Raw genomic sequence first — 25,702 nt, 5'->3', positions numbered from 1 at the left:
GAAAAGTTTTTAACTATGTAGTAGTTTATGCTTGTAAAACCAGTTCAAATTTATGTAGTCATTTGAAACCTTAAAGCTATATAGATACTTTTCTTTAGTTTTGTAACATTGATACTATAATTTTAAACATGGATAAAAATTTAAATATGTGCTGGGCACCAGTGGCTCATGCCTGTAATCGCAGCTACTCAGAAGTCTGAGATCGGAGGATCACTTTTCAAGCCATCCTAGGTGGGAAAGTCTGAGTCTCTGATTTCCATTTAACTACCAAAAAACCAAAAGTGAAGTTGTGGCCTTGAACAAAAATGCTCAGGGACAGCGCCTAGCCCCTGAGTTCATGTCCCACAACCAAGCAAAAAAAATTAAATACATAACATTCTCTTTTAAGTGGAAAATGTGAAAAAATTTAAAATATTGTTATATAATTTATGAAATGATGGCTTATTGAAATGGCTTATTAAAATTGGTGATATGATTGTTTTTCTCAACTAAATTATATTCTTTGTTTTATATCTCTTACTAATCTAGGAATGTGTGTCTGGGATTAGAAGATCTGCAGTATGTGTTTATGATTTCTTCACATGAGCTTTTTATTACATTGTTGAAAGATGAAGAACGAAAATTACTGGTTGACCAAATGAGGAAGAGAGCCCCTAGAGTAAATCTGTGCATTAAACCTGTAACTTCATTTTATGATATCCCAGGTTAGCTCACTAGACTACCAGCTAAAGTATTGACCCTTTGCCCCTTTATTCAAGTTGGTTTATTAATAAGAATCATAAGCTTAAAAACTGTAAAGGTAGAGAAATCGGCTTAACAGAAGTAAAAGCTGAACTACTTTGTGTTTCACTATATTTAAACTGTTTGTGTATTCATTTACTAAGGAAAGAAAACTATTACAAACACCAGAAATACATTATTTAAGACTATTTGTTAGCTAAAATTAGTTATTTTAACAATCATTGGGGAATGATTTTATCAATCATGTATGGGAAGAGAATGCTTTCTTTCTCTTCCCCTTTTCATAAAACATGTATCTTTAATGTTTGTCACTAAAATTTTACATATTATGCATCCTTTCTTTAACACAGTATATTCAAAATAGTAATCTGATTACTTTATTCCTCCCATAAAGCCCACAAATATCCATGAAGTTCTTTAATTTTGTTTATATTTTTGTCTAGCTTTTAATGTGTTTGCTTACTATGTATAGATATACTTCAAACTGTGATAGGTTTTCTGTATGCCATAAAGTTTTTTTGGTGGGGGAGGAGGGGGTCTGGTCATGGGGCCTGAACTCTGGGCCTGGGCACTGTCCCTCAGCTCTTCAGCTCAAGGCTAGCACTCTACCCCTTGAGCCACAGCGCCACTTCCGACTTTTTTTCTTTTTGCTTATATAGTGCTGAGGTATTGAACCCAGGGCCTCAGGCATGCAAGGCAAGTACTCTACCACTGAGCCGCCTTCCCAGCCCCTGCCATAAAGTTACATATCTTAGCCTTTTTTTTTTTTTTTTTTGGTTGGTCTGTGGGGCTTGAACTCTGGGCCTGGGCACTGTCCTTCAGCATTTCAGCTCAAGGAGAGTACTCTACTGCTTGAGCCACAATGCCACTTCCAGTTTTCTAGTGTTTATTGGAGATAAGAAGCCCCAGGACTTTACTGCCCGAGCTAGCTTTGAACCGTGATCCTCAGATCTCAGTCTCCTGAGTAGCTAGGATTATAGGCATGAGCCACTGGTGCCCAGCTATAACTTAGCCTTATACTGATTGACTTAGTTCTCAAGTAAGAGCTAACCTTTCAACATAATACTTAAGTCATCTCCTATTCTCTGAATTGTCATTCTCATATTTATAATATTGCACATATGTTTGAATTAAATCATTTCTGAAATAGAACTCTTCCTTAGCCTCAGCTAGTGTTAACATTGGTCAACTGGAACATCAGCTTATATTGTCCGTGGATCCCTGGAGGATTCGACAGATTTTAATTGAATTACACGGTATGACTTCAGAGCGCCAATTTTGGACAGTATCTAATAAGGTAAGGAAGCCCCTGTTACAAATAAGTACAGGGCTGGGAATGTGGCTTAGTGGTAGAGTGCTTGCTGAGCATGCATGAAGCCCTAGGTTTGTTTCCTCAGTACCACATAAACAGAAAAAGCTGGAAGTGGTGCCATGGCTCAAGTGGTAGAGTGTTAGCCTTGAGCAAAAGAATCTCAGGGAAAGTGCCCAGGCCCTGAGTTCAAGCCCCCAGGACTGGCAAAAAAAAACAAAAAAAGTAAGTGCAAATTACTTTGGTTTTTTAGTATAATCTAATTTAAGAGCCAGTTTTGGAACCTTTTGAGAATAAGGACCCCTTTTTGTTAACAATTTTAAGACTTTTGCATGACCATGATTGTACTTTTAACATACATTGAAGTAAAAAAATAGAAAACGTTGCTGGGTACTGGTGGATCACGCCTGTAATCCTAACTACTACTCAGGAGGCTGAGATCTGAGGATCACGGTTTAATGCCAGCCCTGGCAGGAAAAGTCTGTGAGACTCTTTATCTCCAATAAACCACTCAAATCCGGAAGTGGTGCTGTGGCTGAAGTGGTGGAGCACTCGCCTTGAAGAGCTGAGAGGCAGAGTTCAAGCCCCATGACCGACAAAAAAAGAAAAAATGTTTAGAAAAAAGTAACAGCTCAAAATGAGTTGTATTAAATTTGTTTTCAGAGTGTCTAAATTCATTCATTTGTTTATACTGGTTCTGGGGCTTGGATTCGGCCTACACACTGTACACTCTCCCTGAGGGGGGTACACAGGGTAGTTAATTGATCTCAGCCTCCTGAGTAGCTAGGGTTACAGGCATGAGCCACCGGCATCGCTATAAAACTAAATATATATTCTGTATACAATCTTTAATACTTAGTACTGAATCAATTTTCTTTTGGTGATGCTGGGGATCAAACTCAAGATCGGTGGCTCAGTGGTAGAGCACTTGCCTTGCATGCCTGAGGCCCTGGGTTCAATTCCTCAGCATCACATATGCAGGAAAAAAAAGCCGGAAGTGGCGCTGTGGCTCAAGTGGTAGAGCACTAGCCTTGAGCTGAAGAGCTGAGGGACAGTGCCCAGGCCCAGAGTTCAGACCCCACGACCGGACTCAAAAGAAAAGATCTTGTTTATGCTAGCAAATAACATCACTGAGCTACATTTCTAGCTCATGTTTTTCCTTTTTAGCATTGTCTTGTAATTTATGGCTTACATCTTGGAACCAATTTATTAAACATTTTGTTCTGTTAGTGATGTTTGAATTCAGGACCTCTTATCTATGACTTGAACTATATACTCTCAAACCTTGCTCTGGTTGATTTTGAAACTGAGAGTTCTATTTCTGTTTCCCACTATAGGTGTGACTACAGGCTGGTTCCACAAGATCTTTTTTTTTTTTTCTATTGAGATAGGGTCTTGTGAACTCTAAAACAATTTTTTTTCCAGTGCTGGCCTGGAATTATTATGCTCCCAATTTGGTGTCCTTTGTAGCTGGGATGACAGATGCAGTCCATGTACCAGCTAAAACGTTACTTATAGAACATTTTTGTTCAGAATTAAAAAAAAAAAAAACCACACCTCCCACCTAAGTGAGTGACCTATTGCTGAAGTTACAAGTTTCCTGTGGCTAGAGCTATGGCTCTGGTAGTAGAGCACTGTCTGTGAGACAGCATTCTGAGTGATTGAGATACCCTGAGTGTCAGCTCAGATACATCCATACACACACATAAATGTTCTCTGGGTGGAAAGTGCAGATGAAAATAGCTTTTAATAAGCACCATTTCTCTTTACTTTTCTCCCCCCCTAACCCCCTCTTTTTTTTTTTTTTTTTTGCCAGTCCTGGGGATTGAATGAACAAAGGGATTAGACACTATCTCTGAGCATTTTTGCTCAAGGCTAGCTGTACCACTTGAGCCACAATTCCAATTCCAGCTTTTTGTTGCTTAATAAGAGATAAGAGTCTCATGGACTTTGTTGATTGTACCACTAGTGCCTAGCAGTAAATAACATTTTGTTGTTGTTGTTTTGTCGGTCATGGGAGTGAACTCTCAGCCTGGGCGCTGTCCCTCAGCTCTTAAGCTCAAGGCTAGCGGTCTACCACTTGAGCCACAGTGCCACTTCCGGCTTTTTTCTGCTTATGTGGTGCTGAGGAATCCAGGACCTCATGCATGTGAGGCAAGCACTCTACCACTGAGCCAACTTCCCAGCCCTAGTTTAAGCTGGACATGCCTATAATTCCAGCACTTGGGAAGTTGAAATAGGAAGATTATGAATTTGAGGCCAACATGGCATGGCCTTCCTTGCTTTCTAAAACTGTAGTGAAAAAGTGAAAATTCATTCGGATTCTGTAGGGCTTAAATATCCAAATGCAGTGAAATGAAAAATGATGTTGAATTTTAGTTTAGATTCCCTTTGTGTTGACGCTATTTATTAGTGTATTTATTTACTTATTTATGTAGTTACTTATTTACTTATTTATGCTCTGGGTCATGAACTCAGGCCCTGGGCCTTGTCTGCTTAAGGATAGTACTCTACCACTTGAGCCACGGCTCCACTTCTGGCTTTTTTAGTAGCTAATTGGAGATAGGAGTCTCATGGATCCAGGCATTGGTGGCTCATGCCTATAATCCTAGCTACTCAGGAGGCTGAGATTTGAGGATTGTGGTTTGAAGTCAGCCCAGAGAAGAAAGTCTATGAGACCCTTATCTCCAATTAAATATCAGAAAAGCTGCAAGTAGAGCTGTATGTCGCTCAAGTGATAGATTGCTAGCCTTTTGCAAAAAAGCTTTGAGACAGTGCCCAGGCCCTGAGTTCAAACTCCAGTACTGGCACAAAAAATAGAAATAAAAAATAGTTTCATGGACTTTCTTGATTGCTCAGATCTAACCCTCCCGAGTAGCTAGGATTATAAACATAAGCCACCAGTATCTGGCTCTTAGTGTTTATTTTTTAAGGGAAAAATGAGTAGATTAATAGTGAGAGGCATATGGTGTAATGTTTAAAAGATTCTGAATTAGTTTGGATCCCATCTTCATACTTATTAATTTCATAATCTTAAGTTGCTTCTATGTATCTCAGTTTTCTTACTTGTAAAATAAAGATAACAGTACCTACTTCATTGTATTGTTAGTAGGATCACATGAGTTATATAAAGCTCCTAGCTTTTAAGTTTATTTTTCTTATTGCCACTTCTCTTGATTCTCTGAATACAGTGCCTGGCCACATGCTAGTTCAGGGGGTCGCCATTGAGCTATGCTCCCCCCCCCCCTTGTGTATTTTTTTCCAATGTATCATCATCCTTCACAAGAGTCCATTCATTTAATTATCACTGCTCTTTATAGTAAAGTGAAAAGTTTCATTTTGATTAGCATTTTCTGTTCTTTTTGGAAAATCTGGCTTCTTTTCTGTTTTTGTTTTGTTGGTCATGGAGCTTGAATTCAGGGCTAGCAGTCTACCATTTTGAGCCACAGCACCATTTCTGTTTTTTAGGGCATTAATTGGAGGTAAGAGTCTCACGGAGTTTTTGACCTGCTGCCTTTGAACCATGATCCTTAGATCTCAGCCTCCTGAGTAGCTAGGATTACACATGTGAGCCACCAGTACTCAGTTTGATTTTCTTTTTTGTGATTGATGATTATTGAAAGACTTGCCTAGATTTTCCTTTCTCTGTGTGTGTTAATATATTTATATTTTTTCTAGTGGGAAATACCCTCTGTATATAGTGGTGTTATTCTGGGAATTAAGGACAATTTAACAAGAGATTTGGTGTATATTCTCATGGCGAAAGGTTTACACTGCAGTGTTGTTAAGGTGAGTGAAAGTTGAATGCAGCACTGGTTAAGAACAATCTTGTATCCTTATTTTGGGGTTGGTCATGGGGCTTGAACTCTGGGCCTGGATGCTGTCCCTCAGCCTAAGGCCACAGCTCCACTTCCAGTTTTGTTTTTGTTTTCTTTTTCTTTTTTTTTGTTGGTTGTGGGTCTTGAATTCTGGGCCTGGGTGCTTTCACTGCGTTCGTCAGCTCAAGGCAAGCGCTCTCTGCTAGAGCCACAGCACCACTTTTGGTTTTCTAGTGGTTTATTGGAGATAAGAGTCTGATGAGTTTTCTGCCTAGGCTGGCTTTGTTTTTTTTTCTGTTTTGTTTGTTTGTTTGTTTGTTTTTGTTTTTGTGGGTCGTGGGGCCTGAACTCTGGCCCTGGTGCTGTCCCTCAGCTTTTCAGCTCAAGGCTAGCGCTTTACCACATGAGCCACAACGCCACTAAATCAGGAAAAAAAAAGGTGAGAAAGGATTAATGAAGGAGAGAGATAGAGAGTGAATCCAAAGAGGTTGACACCATAAAGAAAATAAAGGTTGTAAAGGAAATAGTTATAATTAGTGGGTTATATGAAGTGAGGCAGTTGAAAAAGTAGATGAGGAATCAAGATCCAGAGAGTAAAGACTTCTGTGAGCTTCGTTGAAGAGATTGGTGTTTGTAGACTCTTGAGTCTCCCAGCTGACTCACACAGAAATAATCCAGAATGTAGATAAGGTAGGTTTTGCATATGTGCGCCCCTGCCTGTGCATGAGCCACTGGTGGCTGGTTTTCATTACCTGTTACTTCTTATTAATTTTTGTGGTGGTCCTAGGGCTTGAATTCAAAGCCTTGGCACTGTTCCTGAGCTTCTTTTGCTTAAGGTTCGCACTCTACTACTTGAATCACAGGTCCACTTCTAGCTTTTTTTGTAGTTTATTAGACAGACATAAGAGTCTCATAAATTTTCTTGCTCAGGCTGGCTTTTAACCATGATCCTCAGGTCTGAGCTTCCTGAGTAGCTAGGATTACAGGGGTAAGCTCTGGGGTCCTGGCTGTATTTTTTTTTTCTTTCTTACAAAAGTACTAAGTCCTCTTAGGACTAAGCAATAAAAAGACAATCTAGGGCTGGGAAGGTGGCTCAGTGGTAGAGTGTTTGCCTTGCATGGCTGAAGCCCTGGGTTCAACTCCTCAGTACCACATAAGCAAAAAGAAAAAAGCCGGAAGTGGCGCTGTGGCTCAAGTGGTAGAGCACTAGCCTTGAGCTGAAGAGCTGAGGGACAGCACCCAAGCCCAGAGTTCAGGCCCCATGACCGGACCCAAAAAAAAGACAATCTAACCTTATTCTCTGAGGTAAGGAGTGGTAAGTATTTAATCTCTTTGCTCTCTACTTGGGAAAACACATACTTTGATTCCAAAGGAAAGTTAATGCACACTGTTCTGTTATTTCTTGCTTAGGACTTTTCCCATGCTAAACAACTGTTTGCTGCTTGTTTGGAGTTGGTAACAGAGTTCTCACCAAAACTTCGTCAGGTTATGCTGAATGAGATGTTGCTTTTGGATATTCATACACATGAAGCTGGAACAGGACAGTCAGGAGAGAGACCTCCTTCTGATCTCGTTAGTAGAGTACGAGGATATGTGGAAATGAGGCTTCCAGGTAAAACTGTTTCACAACTTACATGCAGAAATTCAAGTGATGGTGGGGAGAAAGATAACAACAGGGGCTAGGAAGGTGGCTCAGTGGTTAGAGCACTTGCCTTGCATGCCTGAGGCCCTCAGCACCACCTAAGCAAAAAAAAAAGCCGGAAGTGGCGCTGTGTCTCAAGTGGTAGAGCACTAGCCTTGAGCTGAAGAGCTGAGGGACAGCGCCCAGGCCCAGAGTTCAGGCCTCACGACCGGACCAAAAAAAAAAAAGTTTTACTTTATTTATTTATTATTTATTTTTTGGTAAATCATTGATAAAATGGAGCCAGCAGGTCATGCCTGTGATCTTTGCTACTCAGGCGACTGAAATCTGAGGATAACTGTTCAGAGCTAATTGAGAAAGATAAATCTAAAAGACATACTTACCTCCAATAACCAGAAAAAAAAGTGGAAATAGCGCTGTGGTACAAGTGGTAGAGGGTCATCCTTGAGTGAAAAAGCCAAGTGGCTTAATGGTAGTGTTTACCTAGTGTGAGTGAAGCCCTGGGTTCCATTCCTCAGTACCACGTCAACAGAAAAAGCTGAAGTGGCACTGTGGCTCAAGTGGTAGAGCGCTAGCCTTGAGCAAAAGGAGATCATGAACAGTGCCCAGGCTCTGAGTTTAAGACCCAGGACTATGCTGGGCGTCACGCCTGTAATCCTAGCTACTCAGGAGGCTGAGATCTGAGGATTCTGGTTCAAAGCCAGCCCAGGCAGGAAAGTCCATGAGCCTCTCATCTCCAATAAACCACTAGAAAACCGGAAGTGGCGCTGTAGCTCAAGTGGTAGAGCGCCTTGGGTTTGAATGAAAAGTCAGCAGAAAGGCTTGTCAGACTAGCTTATGTGGTAGAGGTCCTGCTTACCATTTATGAGGCTTTAAGTTTAAAACTCAGTACTACCAAAAAGAGAAAATATCTGTATCTTATAAACTGTCATCTAAATCATATATGAATATTTTTTGATATTTTTTAGTTTCATAGGTTTGGAATATATAAGAATTAAGACATATATATGTGTATATATTTATATATGCACACACGTGTGTGTGTATACGAATATTTGTATATAGTGTATATATATTTGTATATAGCATTGAGTTGTAGAGAAAGGTTTTATAAATAGCCCAAACAGTAACATTGCTGACTGATTGTTAGGACTTAGTTACTATAGTCTAGTTTCCAACAAAAACATAAAATCCTAAATTGCTATTTTAGCGCTATAGGTAGAATACTTCTGTGTTTTAATACATTAGTCTTAGTGTCAAGATGGATGAGAGGAAAGTATCTTTTTTTTAAGACAGAAGACAGCTTCTGAGAAGCTAGAAGCATGGCTCAAGTGTAGAGTACCAGTTACATTGTGTTAAGTGTAAGCTCTTAGTTCAAACTCTAGTATTGCCAAGAAGGAAAGAAAAAAAAAAGGTTTCCTATTCCTGGTGCATGGGTAAATTTGCACAAGTTTGATAGACGTATGCTTTGCTCTCTATAGAACATAGAAAGATAAGAATTCTCTGGGTGTTGATTTAGCTTTGTTACCATGACTATGGAGTGATCTTAACAGACAGACAACAGATTGAATCCCCCCTTTTTTGCTTCCGTCTGGTGGTTGTGCTTGAACTCAGGGCCTGGATGCTGTCCCTGAGCTACTTATCTTAAGGCTAGTGCTCTACCACTTTGAGCCACTAGTGCTCTACCACTTTGAGCCACAGCTCCATTTCTGGGTTTCTGGTGATTAATTGGAGATTAAGAGTCTCACAGACTTTCTTGAACAATGATCCTCAGATCTCAGTCTCCTGAGTAGCTAGGGTTACAGATGTGAGCCACCAGCACCTGGCTCAGAATTGAACCCTTTAGTTGCAATAGATGAATTAGGAGAGACTCCTAATTTTTTTTTTTTCCCATACCAGGTTTTAAACTCCAGGCTTCATGCTCTTGCTCCAGTTCTTTTGTTCATGACTGGTACTTGAGCCTCCAGTCTGGCATTTTGTTGACTCATTGGAGATGAAGTCTTTAGTCTTCCCCAGCTGAATTTGAACAATGATTATCCAGGTCTCTGCCTCCCAGGTTGCTAGGATTACAGCCATCAACTACTGGCATCCAGCTATCCCTCAACTCTGAATACCTTTGTATCTAAGTGAGATAGTTTTCTATTCAGATACATGTCCTTGTTAGATTTGTCATTTTCAGGTAAATTGAATATTAGGACTACTCTACCTTAATGCACTTTTTAATTTTAACTTTTTTGGCTGTACTACAATTTGAATTGGGCCTTACTTGGAATTAATAGCCATTGCTAATGTTTCAGGTGAAATTATCTTGAAATTACTGCCTCTCAGGCTATATCTGAACCCTACTCCTAGATTCTACTTTAAGCATCCCTACTGGGGAGAGCCTAGTCTCCTGTGGGGAAGTAAGCAGCACCTTGGAGTCAGAGTATTCCTTTGATGTATTGTGTAGAACACAGTAACATGCACAAGTACAAATATGTACTTTATTTTGTTTTACTGTCACTAATCCTTTTTAAAAATATTGTCCAATAAATACTGAAAGACTGAGTTACAAGTATTGTAGGAAAATGGTATAGGTCAAGCTCTGGGTAGTCTTACCACAATGCATTCTCTGGTTTCTTTTTCCTATATATTTTGACCTGTAAGAATTCACAGTATAGAAGGTCTATTTATTTCAAAGGAAATAATATTTTAGACGAGCAGGAAAAACTTTAAAATTTAATTCTCTTATAGTAAATTGTTTTATTTTTATTTTTTATATTTTATTTATAGTAAATTTTTTAAATGAGTAAAAGACTTACAAGTGATATGTTTGAACTAGAACACTATTAGAAAGGATAAAATATTAACAGATTTTTTTTTTGCAATTTTATGTAGTTACCTTTTTTGTTGTTGTTGTGAATGTGCTGCAAGTTTATAACATACCATTTTGTTTGATTATTGTTAGCTCATTTCAAATATAAAGACATTTCTGAACCCTTAGACTTCCACATTAGAACATTAATAATTTTAATGAAAATAGTGGAGGCTGCTGGGTGTTGGTGGCCTGTAATCCTAGGCTACCCAGGAGGCTGAGATCTGAGGATCACGGTTCAAAGCCAGCCAGGGCAGAAAAGGCCGTGAGACTCTGATCGCCAATAAACCACTCAGAAAACTGGAAGTGGTCCTGTGGCTCAAGTGGTAGAGCACTTGCCTTAAGCTGAAGAGCTGAGGGACAGCGCCCAGGCCTAGTAGTTCAAGCCAACAACCAAAAAAAAAAGAAAAAGAAAAAAGAAAATAGTGGAGGTTATAGCTATCTATCATTAGGAAATGTTAAAATTTTTAGGGAAATAAATAAAATAGTCATATTCTGATTTTTAGCTGTAGATTTCTTTTTTTACTAAAATGAAACCTGAGTAGATGTTCATTTTATTCTTAATGTTATGATGGTAATTCCAGCTGTTTCCTTTTAATTTAGATATTCCTCTTCGTCAAGTTGTAGCTGAGGAGTGTGTTGCTTTTATGTTAAACTGGAGAGAAAATGAGTATCTCACACTGCAAGTTCCTGCATTTTTGCTTCAGAGTAACCCATATGTAAAGGTAATCTGAATAAAGTGATTATTAGAGTGGTATTATTGTACTATTATTATATTACTTTGTAATTGTTGGTCTGCTATGAAGTAAGATAAGATCCAGCAAGTGCTTGTCAGCGTAGTTTTTAGCTGAGGATATTAATGTTAGAGCAGTTTCCTAACTGATCTCCAGCATTTAATAAAAACAAGTTTTTGATGATAGAGGCATTTAACTTAGGTTTATTAGTACTGTTTTCCAATGTCATATAAATCATGAAGTATTAACATATCGGTATACTCATCAGGTAGCAAGAGGTTAACTAATGTTGAATGCTAAAATCAAACTCTCGAACTGATGAAAACCAGTTCATTTTTCATTGGAAGACTTTACTCTTCTTTTAGAATGTATTTACCTCTCTAAGCTTGGTATGTTGGAATTGATAACATGTTTGTTAATGAAGTAATATGTAATTATGTCACTTCGTGAAAATTCATTTGGTGAGTTGGTAAATCTATATAGTTTCTATAGTTTCTATCACCTGTTTTCTGCAACCTAGAATACTTCTGAGTACACAAAACATCAAAACTGCCAGATGCTGGTAGCTCATACCTGTAATCCTCATTCTTAGGAGACTGAGATCATAGGGTTGAGGTTCAAAGCCAGCCCAGATAGATAAGTCTATGAGACTTAATCTTCAGTTAACCAGCAAAAAGCTGGAAGTGAAGATGTGGCTCAAGTCTTGAGTGAAAAAGCAATGTGGCTAGAGCGCAAGACCCTGAGTTCAAGCCCCAGTACTGGCACACACACACACAAAGCAGGAAAGAAAGGAAAGAGAAAACATCAAAAGTAAAGATCTATGATTGTTGTATTTTTATTTTTTTCTTCTTTTTTTGTTCTGAGCCACAGTTTGACTTCAGGCTTTTTGCTGGTTAATTGGAGGTAAAGAGTCTTACAGACTTTCCTACCTGGGCTGGCTTTGAGCTGTGATCCTGAGCTCTCAACCTCCTGAGCTAGGATTTATAGGTATGAGCAACAAGTGCCTGGCAGTTGTTGATTTTTTAAAAATCTTGGGAACGCTTGTAATTAAAATTGTATTGTTGGGACTAGGAAAGTGGCTCAGCAGTAGAGTGCTTGCCTTGCATGCATGAGGCCCTGGGCTTGATTCCTCAATCCACATAAACAGAAAAGGCCGGAAGTGGCACTGTGGCTCACATGGTAGAGTGCTAGCCTTGAGCTGAAGAGCTCAGGGACAGCGTCCAGGCCTAGAGTTTAAGCCCCACAACCAACCAAAAACACACACAAAAAACTGTGTGTGTGTGTGTGTGTGTGTGTGTGTGTGTGTGTGTGTGTGTGTGTGTGTGTGTGTGTGTGTGTGTGTGTGTGTGTGTGTGTGTGTGTGTGTGTGTGTGTGTGTGTGTGTGTGTGTTAGTTTCTTTTTCCATATATCATGTGTGTCCTTTTAAAAACTCAGCTCATTTGCTCTTAACCCTTTATAAAGAATTATTGATTTTTTTTTTATTTACAGTTCATAAAATTTGTTATACAATATTCAACTTTTAATCTCCCTTTCCTGTCTGTCTGTGTGTCTCTCTCTGTACAGGGGTTTGAACTCAGGGATTTATGTTTGGTAGTCACTCCTCCAGCCTTTGTATACTGCTTATCTTTGAGGATCTTGCTTTTTTACCCATGGTAGCCTTGACCTCAGTTGTCCTGTTTATATTTTCTGCTGTAGCTGAGATGATCAGCATTTGCTACACTGCCAAGCTTTTTATTTGTTAAGGTAAGGCCTTGCAGACTTTTTGCCTGGGCTGGCCTGGAATCCTGATCCTTCTGATCGCATACCTGGCATGACAGGTATGCGCCATAGCATCCAGATATTACAGGAGTAAACACAGGTATTTTCTCTAGCAAACTTTTTGGAATATAAAGTACTAACATCTAGAGTATTTATGCCCAACAAATCTCTTCTTAGGCAGTAGTGAACTTATTTTGTTCTAAGGTTGTTGTCATTTACACTCAGAATTGTAGTGTGCCATTCAGTATTGACACAGTAGAGGAGCTCCTCTATTTGTTTCTCCTAGCAGTTAATTTTGCAGAGCTTTGTACCAGGACAGATAGGAACATGTTTGTGTACTATACACTGGAGGCCTTGTGATGTGTAAGAACACAGTGGAAACTGTTCTAGGTTGCCCAACTTTGGACTAGGTTATCTCACTGCTTGTTGCAGTCCCTGATCTGTCCTAAAAAGAGGAGGGATGTGTGGTGACCCTGTTGAAGGATAGTCCCTGAGACATCCAATCACATAATGGCTTGAGCTTTGTGTGCCGCCTTCTGTAATTGACTCCAAAGTTTGTACTTTGAAAGTAGTAGCTCCAGTGGTAGAGAACTTGCTCTGAGGGCCTGGGTACTACAACAACATCAACAATAACAAACGATGATGATGGAGCAGCAGAACTAAAAAGGAAGAAAGAGTAAATAATGTAGTTTGGAGCAAACTTTGAATTTAATATGGAATGGAACTTATTTAAACATTATTTTGGGAAAGTCCAGAAGAAAAACGTAGCTAGCATTATAGCATGAGCTATGGGTGCCTGGCTCTTAACTGCACTTTCATAATCCAAATACCTGTAAGTGTTGTGAACTTTCTATTATGCTACCAAACTTTACATTCTGATCCAAAGGGCAGACTAAATAGTTTTATATTATTTCAAGAGTATTCTGTTTTGTTTTGGTGTCTGGTCGTGGGGCCTGAACTCTGAACTCTGGGCCTGGGCGCTGTCCCTCAGCTCTTCAGCTCAAGGCTAGCATTCTACCACTTGAACCACAGCACCACTTCCAGCTTTTTTCTTTTTTTTTTGCTTATGTGGTGCTGAGGAATCGAACCCAGGGCCTCAGGCATGCAAGGCAAGCGCTCTACCACTGAGCCACCTTCCCAGCCCCTTCAAGAGTATTCTGAACACATGCTTTCCCTTTCCTTTTTGTGACTATATACCTGTATTTCAATAAATAAGAAAACATGCATATAACTGGACCAGGCATAGTGGTACATGCCTGTGCTGAGGCAGAAAGGTCATGATTTTAAAGCCAGCCTAGGCAAATTAATTCTTGAAACTCAATCACTAAAATGACCAGTGAAAGGTTGGGCTGGAGGTGTAGCTCAAGTAGTATGCCAGCCATGAGCAAGCAGGCAGAGTGAGTTGAGGTGCTGAATTCAAAGTTCAAAACTGAAGGAAAGTGAGGAGTGAGAGTGATGAGTATGATAGTATTGGTAGAATAGATTGACAATCCATGTTTTTAGTTTGACGTCCAAGGTATGTTTAACGGTCTCTCCCCGCACTGGGTCATGCCAGCTCTGCTGCAGCATCACAGAGCTCCGATGATATTCCCTTACTCTTTAGGGTTCACATGTGCTCTTTTTCATGTTCCTTTAGCTGGGATGTTTTCCCCCATGTTTGCTTGTCTGTGTGATTTCTTAGAAGGTTTCTTTTCTTTCTAAGTGAGTACATCACTTTCTAGAATATGTCTGTATGTATGTGTATATATATGTATGCTTATTTCATATTTATAAAATGTATCTGTATTTCTCCATTTTTTTAATGCTTAATAGCTCCATCTTTACTTGTTACCTTTATCTTCACTTGCTCCGATTTATTTTCCTTAAAGAAAAAATTGCTGAGCGTTCAGGTTAGTGGTAGAGGCCCTCAGTTTGATTCCTTGCAGCAGAAAGTTGCTGTGAATCTTGTTTCCTTGTTCTGTCAACTTCAGTTTCCTAGCTCTCTTTATTTCAAACATGACTGAAGGCTGTGTGTATGTATCTACACATTGTTTGATTCATCCCAGTTTACATTGTGTTCTATGTCTTTTGCTACTTTTGTTGTTGTTGTTGATGATTTTTTTTTTTTTGGTCGGTCGTGGGGCTTGAACTCTGGGCTTGGTCGCTGTCCCTGCACTCTTCAAGAGCTCAAGGTGAGCGCTCTACCACTTGAGCCGCAGTGCCACTTCTTTTTTTTTTTTTTTTTTTTTAATTGCTGCCATTCTGGGGCTTGAACTCTGGGCCTGGGCACTGTCCCTCAGCTCTTCAGCTCAAGGCTAGTGCTCTACCACTTGAGCCACAGCGCCACTTCCAGTTTTCTGGTGGTTAATTGGAGATGAGTCTCACGGATTTTCTTGCCTGGGCTGGATTTGAACCATGATCCTCAGATCTCAACCACCTGAGTAGCTAGGCTTACAGGCGTGAGCCACTGGTGCTCAGCTTTTTTTTTTTTAAATCAAGATGAACACTCTGTTACTTAAGCCACAACTTTTGACTTTATTTTGACTTTATGTTTTTTTGGGGGGAGTGGTTTATTAGGGATAAGGATCTCATAGCCTTTCCTGCCTGGGCAGATTAAAGCCTCCTGAGTAGTTAGAATTATAGGTGTAAGCCAATGGTACCCAGCTTACACTTTTCGGTCAGTTGTGGGGCTTGAACTCTGGGCCTGGGCACTGTCCCTGAGCTTTTCAGCTCAAAGCAAGTGCTCTACCCCTTGAGCCACAGCTCCATTTATGGTTTTCTGATGGTTCATTGGAGATGACTCTCCCAGACTTTGCTGCCCAGGCTAGCTTTAAACCGTAATCCTCAGATCTCAGCCTCCTGAGTAGCTAGGATTACAGATGTGAGCCACTGGTACCTAGCTTACACATTATTTTTTAAAAGTGAGATTATACTGTTTATACCAAATAACTTTTTAAAAAAGTTATTTTGTACTTGCCAAGTAGGAGCTCTACTGTTGGAGGTATAACTTCAATATTTTTCCCCCGCTTTGGTTGGGGGAGGTGGTTAGTGCTGCTAGGGTTTGAACTCAGGATCTCATGGCTTGCTTGCTTACAGCTGATGCTTTGCCAACCCTGCTTTTTGCTGATTAGTTTGGAGATAGAGATTGTGGACTTTTCTTCCCAGGCTTGCTTTGAACAGATCTACCAGTTTTCAACTTGACATTTTTACTTTTGTGTGTGTGTGTGTGTGTGTGTGCGCGCGCGTGCGCGCACTCGCGTGCTTGTGCGTGCACGCATGTATGCATGTGTGTGTGCATGTGTATGTATATACTTTTGTACATGTTATTTGGTGTTCTTAGACAGGGTCTTCCTGGGTAGTCCAGGATGGTCTCCAATTTATCATGATCTGGTCTCAACTTCCCAAGTGCTGTAATTACAGGCATGCAGTACCACACCTAGCTACATTCTTATTATTTTTTTTTTAATTATAAGTATTCACAAGCAATAATGTTTATTTGACAGAACTGAAGTACACTTTTCCTCGAGCAGATTCAGATCTGTCAGTAGGCAATGACCCTTAAAATTCTTCAGGGCTTGGGTCTGGGAAGATGGCTCAGTGGTAGAGTGCTGGCTTTGCATGCATGAGGCCTTGGGTTCAATTCCTCAGCACCACATAAACAGAAAAAGCTGAAAGTGGTGCTGTGGCTCCAGTGGTAGAGCGCTAGCCTTGAGCTGAAGAGCTGAGGGACAGCGCCCAGGCCCAGAGTTCAAGCTCCACGCTGGGGTGGAGCTTGTATTGAATACATAACAAACAGCTTCTTTTGTTTAGCAAGTTACCTGTCTCCAGTGTGCTGTAAGAATAGGAGTATCATATAAATTAATAAATTACTTTTTGTGTGTTTTTTGATTTTTGTATTGTAGCTTGGACACCTTTTGGCAGCCACATGCAAAGAACTTCCAGGCCCTAAAGAAAGTAGACGGACAGCTAAAGATCTTTGGGAAGTTGTTGTTCAAATCTGTAGTGTGTCTAATCAGCACAAAAGAGGAAATGATGGCAGAGTTAGTTTAATAAAGCAGAGAGAATCTACGTTAGGCATAATGTATCGGTATGTATTGATTTATTTTTATCAATCACAGTTTTTGAGCTTTCATAATGCACTTGTAACTGTTTTAAGAACATCTACAGTTATTCTGTATATCATGAAAGATATATAATTCTAAGACTTCTACAGTGATCCTTCATGGACACTTTCGGAAATTTCTTCTATCAATAATCAACATGAAATCAGAATGGTTGGATAGTATGAGGAATTCTCATATGATTAAAACGGAGGAAATGTTTCCCTGGTTTATTATAACAGTCATAATAACTAATTCATATGTGCAAACTAGAGTTAGTAAATCTTCCTCTATAATTTTTATTATTCTCTTTTCAATATGTGATTTTGAATATATATAAAATTTTATTTTTGTAGGAGTGAACTGCTTTCTTTTATCAAAAAATTACGGGTAAGTCTTATTGGTCTAAATACTATTCTGCATTTTGTAGAATGACTTTAAAATATTGAGTATTTCAAGGGCTAGTTAGATTCTTAAGTGACTTGTTATTTGAGGCAAAGTGACCCACACCTGTAATTCTAGCTATTTCAGAGACAGAATTGGAAGGATCAAGACTAGCCTAGGTGAAGTTTTTGAGATTGATCTCAACTGATAAATGCTAGACATGGTGGTAAGTGCTTGTCACCCTAGCTATGCAGGAAGTATAAATAGGAGAATTATGGTCCATCTGTCCCAGGCATAAAGATGTGACCCCATTAACAAAGCAATAACAACTGGAGACATGACTCACCTGGTAAAGCTCCTGCCTAGTCCCTGAGTTGAAATTTTAGTACTGCTTGCCCACACACATATCACCCTTTGATAGGCATACATATAATTTACCTTACAGAAAATGAAAAAATATAAATGCAAATTTTTATTTTACATTTATCATCATGTTTTAATCAATAGAACAATACTTTTTTTGTTGCTCATGGGGCTTGAACTCAAGGTCTGGGCACTGTCTCTGAGCTCTTTCACTCAGGGCTAATGCTCTACCACATTGAGCCACAACTCCACTTTTTCTAGTGGTTAATTGGAGATAAGGGTCTTACAGACCTTCCTACCTGGGCTGGCTTTGAACCATGATCCTCTGATCTTAGCCTCTTGAGTATCTAGGATTACAGACGTGAGCCACTAGGGTCTGGTAGCATAACAGGTATTTTTGAAATTGTAAAGATGTCTCCAGAATACTGAATGTGTAAAATCTATCTCTATTTTCTGAATGATAGGATTAATGTCATTTTAATACAATGGTCATAGCCTAGGTTTCATCCTTTAAATCTTAAGGAAGAAAAGATGACCTCTTTTGGAGGTAGCTAGAAATACTAGTTTAAAGTGATAAAAATCTTATGAGGATGGCTGGGGCTGGGGGTGGGGTGGGGCGGTAGCTAGTGGAGTATTTACTAGCCATGCTGCCCTACCTTTGATGCCTAGCACTGCCTTTTTCTTCAAAAAAAGGTGCTACGCTGAGTTGAGCCTGGAGGTAGTACCATAAGGTATACAGCTAAATGGTCATTTTAGTGCAAATTGTGTGCTGTGGGGTTTTTTTTTTAAGTTTTTTTTCTCCAAATATTTCTTTATTGAGATTAAGTGATTACATAAATTTCACAGTACTGTGGCATCATTATACTTAGCTAAAATCACAAACTCCTTTTCATCTTCACAATAATATTCTCTTAATCTACAAAGTTTATGAATTCTACAAACTTTAACAATAGTATTATTTGTACTAAATCAGGTGATATGTACATTTCTTTCCTTTCGTTCAGTGTCAGTTGTTCCTCTTTCTCTCTCATCCCTCCCTCCCATCACCACCCTTGACTTAGTTGCTTAGTTCACTTTCATCAATGTCCAGTGCAGCTGATAGGCCCCACTGCTGTATTCTTTCACCTGCTTTCCTCTGATTCTGTGCCCTCCTCCCAGCTTTCCTGCGATGTGCATGTATATACGCCGTATTTATAATTAAAGTTTAAAATTAAAATGTATTTATAATTATTTTGTGCCAGTTCTGGCATTTGATCTCAGGGCCTAGATGCTATCTCTGAGCTTTTAATTTTCTTTTGGTCAAGGATAGCAATCTACCCTTGAGCCACAGCTCTGCTTTTGTGTTTTATGGTCAGTTAATTGGAATAATTGTCTCATGGACTTTCCTGTTTGTGCTGGCTTTGAACCTTGATCTTCAGATCTCATGCCTTAAGTAACTAGAATTATAGGTGTAAGCCATTGTTACCTGACTTAATTTAAACCAAAAAAGATACTAAGGTTTCAGAAGGGTGTTTTTGTTTGTTTTTTGTTGTCGGTTGTGGGGCTTGAACTCTGGGCCTGGGAACTGTTCTGAGCTCTTCAGCTCAAGGTAAGTGCTCTACTGCTTGAGACACAGGGCCACTTCCCATTTTCTAGTGGTTAATTAGAGATAAGAGTCTCACAGACTTTCCTTTTCTAGGCTGGCTTTGAGCCGTGATCCTCACATCTCAGCCTCCTGAGTAGCTAGGATTATAGGTGTGAGCCACTGGCGCTCTGTGGGTTTTTTTCTTTTAAGAAAATACATGGTGTCTTTGACATTGTCAGGATAAAAAAATATGTAAGTAAATAATAAATTATATATATATACATATATATGTGTGTATCTATTTGGTGAAGTCGTATGAGGTTTGAACTCTGGTCTTTGTGCTTCTTTGGCAGCATGCTATTATTTGAGTCATGTAATGCCCATACACACTAAAGCAGTCTGTTTTCTTTCTCATAGGAACCATTGGTTTTGACTATTATTTTGTCACTCTTTGTGAAACTTCACAATGTCCGGGTCAGTATTTTATAATCTCATTTATGAAATGTTTGAAAAAACTTTCTTTGTAAATCTCACAGTTGAAAAATAGCCTTTTTTCTTTTTCTTTTTTAAAGGAAGACATTGTGAATGATATCACAGCTGAACACATTTCTATTTGGCCATCTTCCATTCCCAAGTAAGTAATTGTATGGCTTTTTTTTTTTTAAATTTCATTTTTTTATCCTCAAAGTGATGTACAGAGGAGGTTACAGTTACATAAGTAATGTAATAAGTACAAGCTGGGCTCTAGTGGCTCATGCCTGTAATCCTAGCTAGGTACTCATGAGGCTGAGATCTGAGGATCGTGGTTCAAAGCCAGCTTAGTCAAGTTAAGTCTGTGAGACTCTTATCTCCAATAAACCACCAGAAAACCAGAAGTGGCCCTGTGGCTCATATGGTAGAGCTCTCGCCTTGACCTAAATTGCAGAGGGACAATGCCCAGGCCCAAAGTTCAAGCCCCATGACTGACCCAAAAAAAAAAAAAGTACATTTCTTGAAAACTTGTTATCCCTTCCCTTTTTCTCCCACTCCTCCCCCCATCTCCCCCAGTTTTCCCCGAAGTTGTATAAAAAATATGAAACGCTTCACGAATTTGCATATCATCCTTGCACAGGGGTCATGCTAATCTTCTGTATCATTCCAATTTTAGTACATGTGCTCCTGAAGCTTAACAACTCTGTTTCTCTGTTATTTTAATTGTCTTCCTAAAAATAAGCCAGGCGTGGTAGGTGGTGCAGGCACGTAATCCTGGCTCTTGGGGGGCTGTGATCAGGAAGATTGCAGCTTCAGGTTCAGCTGGGCAAGTTTAAGGCCTGTCTAGGGTACACAGCAAAACTCTGAAAACAACAAAAAAGAATTACAGGTAAAACATCCCCTTTTATTTATTTATTTATTTATTTTGCCAGTCAACTCTGGGTCTGGGCACTGTCCCTCAGCTCTTCAGCTCGAGGCTAGTGCTTTACCACTCAAGCCACAGTACCACTTCAGCTTTTTCTGCCTATGTGGTGCTGAGGAATGGAACCCAGGGCCTCATGCATGCAAGGCAAGCGCTCTACCACTGAGCCACCTTCCCAGACCCAGTTCTACAGTTTTTATCCTATAGTTCTATATTCTGGTTCCCTGCCTTCAGAGTTCTATGTTGCTCAGGCTCAGAGCAGCTGGCTCTGCTCCTTGCCCTTTTCTTGACTCTGTTGCTGTGATAAACACTAAGTAATATATTCGCCACATCTAACCCCTGACTATGTTTGGGGTACTGAACATCTAATCCAAGGGTTATTTATCTTTGGAAGAAACTTTAGGTAGATTTTAAGGTCACACAGTAATATTGTTAGTGTTTGATGGGTTTTAGGTAACATTACTTAAAAAGTATTTGAGGAAATGGTGGGTCTCTCTTTTATTGATTGTAAGTTATGCTAATAGTAAAGACTTTTATTATATTTATGCCCACTGACATATGGAGTTTTTTTTTTTTTTTTTGGGTCCGGTCATGGGGCCTGAACTCTGGGCCTGGGCGCTGTCCCTCAGCTCTTCAGCTCAAGGCTAGCACTCTACCACTTGAGCCATAGCACCACTTCCGGCTTTTTTCTTTTTGCTTATGTGGTGCTGAGGAATCGAACCCAGGGCCTCATGCATGCAAGGCATGTGCTCTACCACTGAGCCACCTTCCCAGCCCCCGGAGTTTTTTTATATATATATATATACACCTATAGATGTGAAGTTAGCTTTTAAAGTAAAAATTAATATTGAATATCTTCCCTTTAGCCTCCAGTCTGTAGACTTTGAAGCTGTAGCAATCACGGTGAAGGAGCTAGTTCGATATGCACTTAGTATAAATCCAAACAACCATTCCTGGTTAATTATTCAAGCAGACATTTATTTTGGTAAGTGAGATATTGATCGTCATATTTTGTTAAAAGCTCTTAAAAAGAAAAGTCAATATATTACTCACTTGTTTTTAAGAATTACTGATTTTTTTTCTTGGTAAAGAGTGAATAAAACTGAATTGTTTCTTTTGTGTGTGTGTGAGCAATAATGGGCCTTTCACTTGGTAGTAGGCAGATACTGTGCCACAGAGCTATTTCTTCATCCCCTGTAAGCACTGATTATGTTTTAATAGGTCTCTCTTCCTCCCTGGCATATTAACTGCATTGTAATCTACCTTTTTTTAAGCCTTTTTTAAAGCTTGGCTGGGATTGTAGAACAACCATTTTTGCTTTATTCTCTTGAGATAGTTGCAGGGATTTTTCTGCCCCAGGCTTTATCTGGAACCTTGATCTGCCCAATCTTAGCTTCTCTTGTAGCTACGATGACAGGTTTATGCTACTATGTCCAGCTATCAGTTGAGAAAGAGATCTTCTGAACTTTCTGTCTAGGCTTGTCTTGAACCATGATCTTCCAATTTTTCTTTTTGAATAGGTAGTGTTATAGGTGTGTCACTGGTACCCAACATAGTTAGGCATTTTTAAGTATAGATCCTTTGCTTTAGATGCTTTTAATTTTATATTGACAACTTATTTTTTATATTGACTATTTTTTTGTAAGTATTGATTAGTTCTTTTTTCTTTTTTTCTATTGGTCCTGGGTCTTGAACTCAGGACCTGGGTACTGTCCCTGAGCCTCTTTGCACTAAGGCTAGCATTTGACCACTTGAGCCACAGTGCTACTTCCAGCTTTTTTTTTTTTTGGGGGGGGGGGGTCCGGTCGTGGGGCCTGAACTCTGGGCCTGGGCACTTGAGCCACTGCGCCACTTCCAGCTTTTTTTTTTCTTTTGTGGTGCTGAGGAATCGAACCCAGGGCCTCAGGCATGCAAGGCAAGCACTCTACCACTGAACCACCTTCCCAGCCCCCAGCTTTTTTTTTTTTGGTCCGTCGTGGGGCTTGAACTCTGGGCTTGGGCACTGTCCCTGTGCTCTTCAGCTCAAGGGGAGCACTCTGCCCCTTGAACCACAGGGCCACTTCTGGTTTTCTAGTGGTTTATTAAGGATAAGAGTCTCACAGACTTTCCTGCCCCGGGCTGGCTTTGAACTGTGATCCTCAGATCTCAGCCTCCCTAGTAGCTAGGATTATAGGCATGAGCCACCGGAGCCCGGCCGGCACTTCCCGCTTTTTCTGTGTAGTTTATTAGAGATAAGAGTCTAATGGACTTTGCTGTGCCAGCTGGCTTCAAACCACAACCCTCAGATCTCAGACTCCTGAGTAGCGAGATTACAGGCGTGGGCCCCTGGTGCCTGGCTGGATTTTTTTTTTTTTGGGTCCGTGGGGCCTGAACTTTGTCCCTCAGCTCTTCAGCTCAAGGCTAGCCCTCTACCACTTGAGCCACAGCGCCACTTCCAGCTTTTTTTGTTTTTGCTTATGTGGTGCTGAGGAATTGAACCCAGGGTCTCATGCATGCCACGCAAGCGCTCTACCACTGAGCCACCTTCCCAGACCCTGGATTTTTTTTTTTAATCCAAGAAGTTACTTAAACATCCTTAAGGATTATCCAAGAAGTTGCTTATTTGTAAGAAGTTTTATTTGTAAAATTTCAACATTTCTCTGGATGTTCTTGGCTATAATTTGTATCCTTGGAAATGGAATTCCATTCCCTCACCATCCTTCTGCCCATGACCCCTAAAATACATATCAATTACATGTAGCAGAATTTTCATACTTATATGACAGTTCTACAATATCTTTTTACTGGACAGACAGTTTCTTACTGTGTCATTTCAGGATCAGTGTTTTAGGAGTTGGCGTATGTACTTGCTGGTCCTTGAGCCAGAATACAGGCCTGGGCACTGTTCCTGAGCTTTTTTTTGTGCTTAAGCCTAGCACTCTACCACTTGAACTAGAGCTTCACTTCCAGTTTTTGAGCGGTTAATTGGAGATAAGAGTCTTATGGACTTTTCTGCTTAGGCTGGCTTTGAACCATGATCCTCAGATCTCAGCCCCTGAGTAGCTGGGATTACAGGTATAAGCCACTGGCACCCAGCATGAGTTGATTTTTGGGGGGGAATGGGGAGGGTTGTTCATGGGACTTAACTCTAGGCTTGGGCACTGTCCCTCAGCTCTTTAGCTCAAGGCTAGCGCTCTACCACTTGAGCCATAGTGCCACTTCCAACCTTTTTCTGGGTATGTGTGATGCTGAGGATTGGAACCCAGGGCCTCATGCATGCAAGGCACTCTACCACTAAGCTACCTTCCAGCCCCTGATTTTTTTTTTTTAAGAGTACAACATTTAAGGGTTGTAAGAAGAGTATAGTGAATGTCCATGTATCTGTTATTTAGCTTAAATAGAGCCTGTCTTTTCTGTACTACTACTTTTATCGTTTTTCTCTCCAAATTTTGTTGAAGCAATTATTTTTTAATTTTTAGTTTTTTTCCCCATCCACAAAAGATGTTATCATCAAGACCTTAATATCTGACAGATTTTGAACTTTATATGCAGACTCTGATATACAGATTCAAAATTTAGACACGGGAAATAAATATTTCCATACAGTAAAATTCTGTACTATTTTTTTGTTCTATTATCATTTTCTTTTTTTCTGGTGGTACTGGAGTTTGAGCTCATAGATTTGTACTTTACAACTAAATTTAGTGAGAAATACAACTTAAATTTTTGGCTACAAGTTTTATGAGACCAAACTTTTTTTAAAGACTTTTTTTTCTTAGTAATATCCTGAATCTATATAAAGTTTTATTCTTTATCTATGGTTTACATGAGCTTTTGCTAATTTCTGTAGTTATACCTAATTCTTACAAAAGATGCTATTTCTTCCACTTCTTATTTATGACAAGGAATTCTTTTCTTTTCCTGCTTTAGCAACAAACCAGTATTCAGCAGCACTTCACTATTATCTCCAGGCAGGAGCTGTGTGTTCCGATTTCTTTAATAAGGCTGTACCCCCTGATGTTTATACAGATCAGGTGAGTCTTTGTAGATTTGCTTGCTTTTTTTTTTTTTGTAAAGATACTGTATAGAGGGGTTACAGTTACATGAGTAAGGTAATGAGTGCATTTCCTATCGAGCATTGTCACTCCCTCCTTTGTTTTTCCCCTCTATCCTTTCCTACTCTACCTCCCTAACTCTTCCCCCTAGATTTACTTTCTTCTTGCTTACTTTTTACGTGCTTTTCTTCCTTAGCAGCTTTTTGACTGAACTTAGCCGTTAGTTGACATGTGATCATTGGTCTAGATCAAGTTGCTATCCATATTTTTAATACCCATATTCACAAATGATTCACAAATTCACTTTGATTTTCCCAAACCACCTCAAACCCAACCTGTCCATAACTGACTTGTGTCTTTTCTATACTCCCCTCATAACAAATTGACCTGGCTTTCCTAAAAATCTCCAAAATAGTAAATATTTTAATCCATTTGAATTATCCAAGCCAAAATCTTGAACATCGAATTTAACGCTCTTGATCCTGCTGGCAACCGATAATCTTGCTGGCAACGGATATCAACTCAACTTTTTTTCTCCATTGTTTCTATCTCCTGAATTCCTAATTTTTTTCCTTATTGTGTGTATTTTGATATGCATAGACAAATGATTACTACAAACTAGTTTCATTACCTTCCATAGTTACCTTTTTATGTGTGTGGGATAAACACCTAAATTCTAATAGCAAATTTTTAGTATATAGTGTAGTATTACCATTTTATGATTCTGTGTATCAAACCTAGACTTACCCATACTAGGCAACTGCTCTACCACTGAGCTACCTAGTATTATTACAGTATTATTAACTATGTTATGTTGAATACTAAGTCTCTGGACACATTTTCCCTACTAACAAATTTGTGCCTGTTGATCTATTCTCCATTTCCACCTTTGATATCAGTTTTTGTTCATTTTCTCAGTTTTTTTTCTGGTTGTGGGACTTGAACTCAAGTCCTTGAGCTCTTTTGCTCAGAACTGGTGTTTTACTCCTGTGAGCCACAGTTCTACTTCTGGTTTTTCAGTGGTTAAT

General features: G+C 39.5%; 1 protein-coding gene and 1 non-coding gene across 2 annotated transcripts in view; one reads left to right on the top strand and one right to left on the bottom strand.

Moving 5' to 3' along the window:
* Ints8 (integrator complex subunit 8) overlaps nucleotides 1-25,702 on the top strand; it is a 58,529-nt gene that overhangs the window by 23,417 nt on the left and 9,410 nt on the right. Inside the window, exons 12-22 of the mRNA XM_042672953.1 lie at nucleotides 529-704; nucleotides 1,905-2,038; nucleotides 5,729-5,839; nucleotides 7,279-7,480; nucleotides 10,968-11,089; nucleotides 16,739-16,923; nucleotides 17,293-17,326; nucleotides 19,665-19,721; nucleotides 19,820-19,881; nucleotides 21,507-21,625; nucleotides 24,550-24,653. Coding sequence (XP_042528887.1) covers nucleotides 529-704; nucleotides 1,905-2,038; nucleotides 5,729-5,839; nucleotides 7,279-7,480; nucleotides 10,968-11,089; nucleotides 16,739-16,923; nucleotides 17,293-17,326; nucleotides 19,665-19,721; nucleotides 19,820-19,881; nucleotides 21,507-21,625; nucleotides 24,550-24,653 — 1,306 coding nt within the window. The remainder of the gene's footprint in view (nucleotides 1-528; nucleotides 705-1,904; nucleotides 2,039-5,728; nucleotides 5,840-7,278; nucleotides 7,481-10,967; nucleotides 11,090-16,738; nucleotides 16,924-17,292; nucleotides 17,327-19,664; nucleotides 19,722-19,819; nucleotides 19,882-21,506; nucleotides 21,626-24,549; nucleotides 24,654-25,702) is intronic.
* Nucleotides 20,314-20,419, bottom strand: LOC122102493. Its single transcript, XR_006146506.1, has one exon. It is a non-coding gene; the product is annotated as a U6 spliceosomal RNA (small nuclear RNA).

Source organism: Dipodomys spectabilis, unplaced genomic scaffold (assembly GCF_019054845.1).
Source record: "Dipodomys spectabilis isolate Male_0828 unplaced genomic scaffold, ASM1905484v1 ptg000783l, whole genome shotgun sequence".
In the NCBI taxonomy this organism is placed as follows: domain Eukaryota; kingdom Metazoa; phylum Chordata; class Mammalia; order Rodentia; family Heteromyidae; genus Dipodomys; species Dipodomys spectabilis.
This window is presented reverse-complemented; position numbering and strand designations above follow the sequence as displayed.